Source organism: Limulus polyphemus, unplaced genomic scaffold (assembly GCF_000517525.1).
Source record: "Limulus polyphemus unplaced genomic scaffold, Limulus_polyphemus-2.1.2 Scaffold5653, whole genome shotgun sequence".
Classification (NCBI taxonomy): Eukaryota; Metazoa; Arthropoda; class Merostomata; order Xiphosura; family Limulidae; genus Limulus; species Limulus polyphemus.
Genome location: NW_013671263.1, coordinates 44,309 through 52,557, shown reverse-complemented (window position 1 = coordinate 52,557; position 8,249 = coordinate 44,309). Strand labels below are relative to the sequence as shown.

Here is an 8,249-nt window from a genome sequence, read left to right as displayed (position 1 = left end):
CACGTTGCCAGGTACACTGCCTTCTGCTCCTCTGTCCATCCATTCATCTCTGCTAGGAGCTCAAATTGTGCTCTATATGCTTCACAGGGTGCCTTCCCATCGACTTCCTGTGGCTAACTTCATACTAGATCACCCCTATTGCTGACACTCATGTCTGGAATGTGACTTTTGACAGGACTGAAGATGTCTGCAATATAGGGTTTAGCTGCGGGGTCTGGAAGGGGCTTCCCATTGTCTGGGGCTGATTAGGTCCATGGCTTATATATCCCCCTTGTGTAAAAGACAGCAAATCATTTTTTAATGTACTTAATTCAGTTTGAAATTTACTAATATTTTCCATTTGTGTGTGCTGGTTTTCTTTCAACTGTTGGAGTCTTTCTTCCTGTATCTTTTCTTGTTCCACTGGTGCTGGTTTTCCTGCCACTGCTGTAGTCTCTCTTCTTGTTTATTTCCTTTCTCTTCCAACCACTGCTGTAGTCTCTCTTGTTTATTTTCTCGTTCTTCTTGTTTCTTTTCTTTTTCCTCCAACAACTGTTGTAATCTCTCTTCTTGTTTATTTTGCTGTTCGAGCTGCCACTGTTACAGGTTTTCTTGCCACTGCTGTTGTCTCTCTTCTTGTTTCTTTTCTTGTTCTTCTTGTTTCTTTTCTTTTTCCTCCAACAATTGCTGTGATCTCTCTTCTTGTTTCTTTTTCTCGTTCTTATTGTTTCTTTTCTTTTTCCTCCAACAACTGCTGTAATCTCTCTTCTTGTTTCTTTTGCTGTTCTTGTATTGCTGCCATCAAATCTGCTAAGCTGTAGTTTGATTTGCCACCTCTCGTTTCCATCTTCTTTTTTTTCCATCCCACTTCTGACACCTGTTTGTTGCATATCTGCTTGTTTGTTAATTTCCGGTAGAAATTTTTTCCGAGAAACATCAGCGATACAAGTCCTTTCTTAATTAAAACTAGTTTATTCTTTCTCGATACAACTTTGCAATACACAGAATGTACAAGTCAGTACGTTTGCTATCTCGATAACAAAACACACACTTTATATTACCATCACTACCGCTCGCTTGACTCAGTTATCTGTCTCTATATCTATCTATCTGCCATTCTTTCTCCACTTTATTTGCCTGGCTTATATATTAAAAAAAAGAGGGCGCTTGGAACCGACTAGAGTTGCCAGGAAAAGTCATGATCCTTCTAGAAACTCCAGCGCGCATGCTCCCAGCGTCGCGTGACTTCCGCTGTCCTAACATTATTAATTTTACAAAAAATTATCTATATTTATTTACTATTCACTTTCCATTACACACACACACACTTTAGTCTTATTTGTTTGTTTGTAATTAATCACAAAGCTACACATTGGGCTATCTGTGCTCTGCCCACGACGGGTATCGAAACCCGGATTCTAGCGTTGTAAGTCTGCAGACATACCGCCTTGCCACTGGAGGCTTAGTCTTATTAATTTTACAAGAATTTATCTATATTTATTTACTATTCACACTCCATTACACACACACACCTTAGTCTTATTAATTTTACAAGAATTTATCTATATTTATTTACTATTCACACTCCATTACACACACACACCTTAGTCTTATCAATTTTACATATTTAGTGAAAATATTATAATTTCAGTTGCATATAGTTTCTCTTTTTCATTCTATTTTATTTTTAGAAAAAAATCCATGGGCTCGAACTGTAGGACTTAAGTCTTGCTACACTTTTATTGATAAGTAAATGTTTTCTAGTTTTAAAAAAGAAACGTAAAGTCGAAATTTAGAATTATTTCCGATTCAACGATCTTTTTGTCTTTTTTACAAGTTATTTCAAATTCAATAAAAAACAATCACTTTCAGAAATATTGCCTTTTTGTTCATGCCAGCTACTGATTAACAACACTTTAAGACAAGTGTTTAGGGTTTATCACAAAAATATATCTGAAGTACGTAATATTTTTAATGACTCACTTAAAAAATGTACGAATTAACAGCTCAGCTTCTAATTGAGTGTCGTTTTTGTTTTTAAATTTATTATGCTTCGCGATTTGTCTTTATTGACGTTAAACTTTCCACGAAAACAATAAGTCTGTTATATTTTTTCTTTTTTTATTTATAGAGTTTAAAACATTCAACGATAGGGCTGGTTTAGCACTGTCCTCATCATGAAGATTTTTGTATTGTTTTCCCTCTTATTCTTGCCTTTGTGTTGCCCGAGTAAACACAGAATTTTGTATCGTAAGTATATTGTATTTTATGTTATGATCAATTATAACGAAGTTAATTAAATAAAGGGTCTTTTTTATTTGCCTTTGTATAAATTAGCATTCTTAAGAAAACATACTCCTGGATCTTTTGTTTTGCAATTATAAAGTAGCTTCTTGCGAAATTTCAAACAAATAAAAACAACAACAAGCACTTATAAAGTTTTATCTGCGCTAGCTGTCCCTAATTTAGCAGTGAAAGATTAGAGGGAAGGCAACTAGTTATCATCACACACCGCCAACTATTGTGCTACTCTTTCACCAACGAATAGTGGGATTGACCGTCACATTGTAACGCAAAGTGGGGGCAAAGTGAATCTAAACCATTTTATGAAAACACAACAAATTTTCTATTCCACTGCTGGATGTAAACTGTTTCCACACCCCTTTTTTGTTCCAACGATTTCAATTTCAAAATTTACCCCAGGTTAATAGGCCTTATATATCTTATATGAAATTATTTTGACAGTAACTGAGTTAATCAATTTACACATTCAGTATTGCTAAACAAATTATGTTTGATTTCGTGAAAAAAAAGGGGGGGGAGAACTACCCCTAAGTTTGCACCTTACCAAATGCTAATGATCTGAGTGACTTGATGACTTACATTTTTCAGCTCTAGTACGATAATTTGCTCTGAATTTTGATTCAACTGAAGCGATCACAAAGCTACACAAGGGGCTATCTGTGCTCTGCCCACCACGGTATCGAAACGCGATTTATAGCGACGTAAGTCCGCAGACAATCCGCTGTGCCTCTGGGAGGCTTCTTAGACATACTTATAACTAGTATATATTGAATCTTGGACGAACTTATAACTAGTACTGAATCAAGACGTGTTGTTTCGATCTACAGAACACCTACGAAGATTTCCAGATATATCCATTTTTTCTCGTGCAACCACAAAATATTTAAAACCTCTATCTAGGTTTTTAAGAGGCTACAGAGTCCACTAACATTAGAATATGAAATAAAAAAAATTATATTCTGAAATAATTATTATTCACTGTAAATTTTATTAAAAACGAACATCTAAAAGCCAGAGAAACCTTTTCAAACATAATGAATGAAATAGAACAAAAGAAGAAGAAAGTACAATAAGAAAGAAGAAACCGCTTTATGTCAACTACAAGACTAAGTTGGAACCCATGGCGAAGATTCTAAACCAAAATTAATATATTGTGACATACAAGTATCTAAACTCTCTTAATAAGAAACTAACATCAACAAACTTTCGCGAAAAGATATATATTTACGTTGGTGAAACAGGAACAAAATGAAACAGACGAATAACAGAACACAAAAGAGATCTTAGGAACTGAGGGAGAAAATTACATGAAACGAAGAAATGTTAAAAGCTGTGTAATTAATAGCATTGCGAAGGTCACCATTTCTGAGGGGCATTTCGAATTGAATTGTTTTCTCAACACATGTATCCTACAGGAAATACAGGACCACATAAGCCTCTTGTTGGGACGTTTATTTGTTTGTTGTTGAGCACAAAGCTACACAGTGAGTTCTTTGTCCTCTTCTCACCGTTAAAAACCTGCTTTCAATACTTGCCGGCATCTCAGAGAGAAAGATTTGTTCCAGTAACCCCTCCATGCTCAGCGGCAGATCTGGGGCTTATAACTTCGAATGAGAAGGGCATGTGAATGTGCCGAAAGTAGTATCGGAGTTTATGTCGAAGTTCCAAAAACTGTGGATTTAATTTTAACTAATACATGCTAACTGGAGTACCCGTCGCCTGGACGGAAGTTATGTAAATTCATGATTAATCAAAGGTTATCTTAGGACATGAAAAGTTGTTTCCCTTATATGTAATTGTAAAAAAGGCCCATAAAAACTGCAAAACGCAAAATGTGAAACCGCAAATTTGCAAGTATCTCCGCGTAGACCCAACAAATCTTCATGCCAAATTTGTTTAAGGTTCATCAACAAAGGGCGAAGTAGCGGTAAAAACCGCAAAACTGAAAATTTGTATGTATCCCCCCTCCCCCATGTACCAAACAATCCTTTATGCCGTATTTGGTGAAGATCCATCAACAGGGGGCGAAGTAGTGGTAAAAAATGCGAAAATACAAAAACCGCAAAAGTCAAAATTTTTTATGTATCTCCCCATGGACCCAAGAAACCTTCACAGTGGCGTAGCAAGGGTTTTCAGTACCTGGGGGCAAAGAGACCTCTGAAATGTTTTGATTAGTTGTTTTGTGTCTCATTACACACTTATTGACAATAACATAAAAAATTAATTACCGCCTTACACAGGCCTAAAATAAAGTCATAATAAAACATCTCACGATATCACAACTGTAAACCTGGAACTAATGAAGTGTTGCGTCAGCGAGGTCACGTGACTAATATCACGCCACGTCTTTCTAGAAATATCCTGTTCCTTCATGAATGCCATAGCATTTACTAGACATGTGTTAGTCTTGTATATATAAGACGTTCACAACGTGACGGGACAACAGTGTAATGAGTAATTGAACTGCAGTCAGAGAGTGTGTAATTGAACTGAGTATTATTGACGTTGAGCACGTGAGACGTTCGTTGTTATAGCGTTTGTTATAACGCGACTGTTGAAATTAAGTGTATCGTAAAGTTGTATTCGGAAAGAATAAACCAGTTTTATTTGAGAAAGGACTTGTGTCGCTAAAGTTTTGTCGGAACGAATTTACAGAAAATTAACGAACGACTGGAGGCGTAACAATATGTATTATTTTTATATTTATATTTACAATTCCGTTCCTTAAGCAGCGACTAACTTTCCACAATTAGATGTAGACGGTGATTTAGAATTCATGTCTACTCATTAATATTTTTTGTTCTACATTGAGGCTAGGTAACAGAGGTTAATTCTGATAGGCGGTATATCCTTATTATTACGTGTTTCCCAATTCATCTGATACCATCTTATTTTTCGGTACATTACAACTTTCTCACACTGTAGTTTGTGTCTTTCCTATATCTGTTCGTCTGTTCTGCGTGCCTCTTTTTGGTTTTGGCCTTGTTCTCTGAAAAGGCCATCCATTGACTCAGCAGTAAATATGCAGGCTTATAACGCTAAAAACCGGGTTTCGATACACGTGGCGCGATCATCACAGAAAACCCATTCTGTAGCTTTGTGCTTAACAACAAACAAATAATCTCTGAAACTTGTCTTCAAACTATCATCAAAGATGCTCTTTTAACTATAACTTTCCTTCAAATGTTGCAGGTAACATAATTATTGAACAGCTTTTAGCTTCGTCTTAAAAATTAAACTATAATTATATAAAAATGCTATATTTATACTAATGAGTAAAACTAATTAGTAATATGTGAAATAATTTGATTTGCGTTAATGTAATTTTTTTTTCTGACGTGTAGGTAAAAATTTGGTTGCTCGAGGAGTGCACGGGCGCCGAGAGATGGTGCTTCGAACAGTGAAGTCCGACCAGGCATTCAGCGACTACATGAAGAAAATAATCGGTAATTTTCGGGTTTTAATGAGAACCGGAAGTGATGAGTTGCACCTTCCAGTCCTGGATCCCCTGAAGCTCCCCAACAAAAACATAAACAAGAACAATCATGGGACGCGGATTCGAGCTCAGTTAAAAAATCTTAAGATCAGCGGTTTATCACAAATTCAAATAAGTACCCTCCAAGCAGATGTCCGAAATTTGAAGCTTGAGCTAGGGCTGTTGATTCCGAATTTGTCTGTTACTGGAACGTACTTCTTAGATGGCATAGTGGCTAGGCTTTTCCCGCTTAATGGAAACGGCAAATTTCAAGTCACAGCTACTAATGCTAAAATATATGGAGCTGCTGTACTGATCCTGACATCTGGCGGTACAATTCAATTAGATAACGTCGACTTGGACATCGATTTCCGTGCCATTGGTGTTCGTTTTGATAATCTGCTCGGGGGTGGCCCTTTCGGCGCATTTTTGAACAAACTTATGACTTCATTTGGCCATAAGATATTTAATGTCTTTAAGGGCCATTTGATTGAGAAGTTAGAAACGAGCTTTAAAAAGTCTGTCAATAGAGACTTGGCCAAAGTGAAGTTTGCGAACATAATTCAAGGAAAACTGTAGCAGGCGACATGAAGCACCCGAATTAAATTTTTAAATGTTAATACTGTCTATTATATTGCGCCATTAAGATATTTAAAGGGTTCATGTGCATATTTTAGACGACTTCTCTAAAACACTTCCTGTTCAATAAAGTGAAAAATAATTCTTTCCGTCCCTTTTTATCTTGATATTCTTTTGTTTGCGTTTCTTAGGTGGTATCATATTTATACTAAGGATGCTAAAAGCTATTCTATGTACCCAAATGCAATTGTTATAGAACTTTCTACATCATTTAGCATATGTTTATATTGAACATCGTGCAAATAAACTCTTCTGTTAATTTCAGTGTCAAAATAACCATGTTGTTCTAAAATGATACTAATATAGCACCTCCTTCTGTTAATTACAACGTCAATATAACCATATTGTTCCACAGATGATACTAATATAGCACCTCCTTCTGCTAATTACAACGACAATATAACCATATTGTTCTACAAATGATACTAATACAGCATCTCCTTCTGTTAATTACAACGTCAATATAACCATATTGTTCCACAGGTGATACTAATATAGCACCTCCTTCTGTTAATTACAACGTCAATATAACCACATTGTTCCACAGATGATACTAATATAGCACCTCCTTCTGCTAATTACAACGACAATATAACTATATTGTTCCACAGATGATACTAATATAGCACCTCCTTCTGTTAGTTACAACGTCAATATAACCATATTGTTCCACAGATGATACTACTATTGCACCTCCTTCTGTTAATTACAACGTCAATATAACCATACTGTTCCACAGGTGATACTAATACAGCACCTACTTTTGTTAATTACAACGTCAATATAACCATACTGTTCCACAGGTGATACTAATATAGCACCTCCTTCTGTTAATTACAACGTCAATATAACCATATTGTTCCACAGGTGATACTAATACAGCACCTACTTTTGTTAATTACAACGTCAATATAACCATACTGTTCCACAGGTGATACTAATATAGCACATCCTTCTGTTAATTACAACGTCAATATAGCCATATTGTTCTAAAAATGATACTAATATAGCACCTCCTTCTGTTAATTACAACGTCAATATAACCACATTGTTCCACAGATGATACTAATATAGCACCTCCTTCTGTTAATTACAAAGTCAATATAACCACATTGTTCCACAGATGATACTAATATAGCACATCCTTCTGTTAATGAAAACGTCAATATAACCACATTGATCCACAAATGATACTAATATAGCATCTCCTTCTGTTAATGAAAACGTCAATATAACCATATTGTTCTACAAATGATACTAATATAGCACCTCCTTCTGTTAATTAGAACGTCAATATAGCCATATTGTTCAAAAATGATACTAATATAGCACCTCCTTCTGTTAATTAGAACGTCAATATAACTATATTGTTCCACAGATGATACTAATATAGCACCTCCTTCTGTTAATTAGAACGTCAATATAACCATATTGTTCCACAGATGATACTACTATTGCACCTCCTTCTGTTAATTACAACGTCAATATAACCATATTGTTCTATAAATTATACTGATATAGCACATCCTTCTGTTAATTAGAACGTCAATATAACCACATTGTTCCACAGATGATACTAATATATAACACCTCCTTCTGTTAATTACAACGTCAATATAACCATATTGTTCCACAGATGATACTAATATAGCACCTTCTTCTGCTAATTACAACGACAATATAACCATATCGTTCTACAAATGATACTAATACAGCATCTCCTTCTGTTAATTACAACGTCAATATAACCATATTGTTCCACAGGTGATACTAATATAGCACCTACTTTTGTTAATTACAACGTCAATAAAGATGGTAATTTGATGGTGTCATATCTGGAGAATATGGTGGG

At 35.4% G+C, this 8,249-nt stretch overlaps 1 protein-coding gene across 1 annotated transcript in view; it reads left to right on the top strand.

Moving 5' to 3' along the window:
* The window catches only part of LOC106472839, a 10,455-nt gene extending 3,959 nt beyond the window's left edge, over nucleotides 1–6,496 (top strand). The window contains exons 2-3 of the mRNA XM_013933506.2: nucleotides 2,111–2,229; nucleotides 5,628–6,496. Of these exons, the coding sequence (XP_013788960.1) occupies nucleotides 2,157–2,229; nucleotides 5,628–6,337 (783 nt within the window). The 5' untranslated portion in view covers nucleotides 2,111–2,156 and the 3' untranslated portion in view covers nucleotides 6,338–6,496. The remainder of the gene's footprint in view (nucleotides 1–2,110; nucleotides 2,230–5,627) is intronic.
* Nucleotides 6,497–8,249: the final 1,753 nt, after the last annotated feature.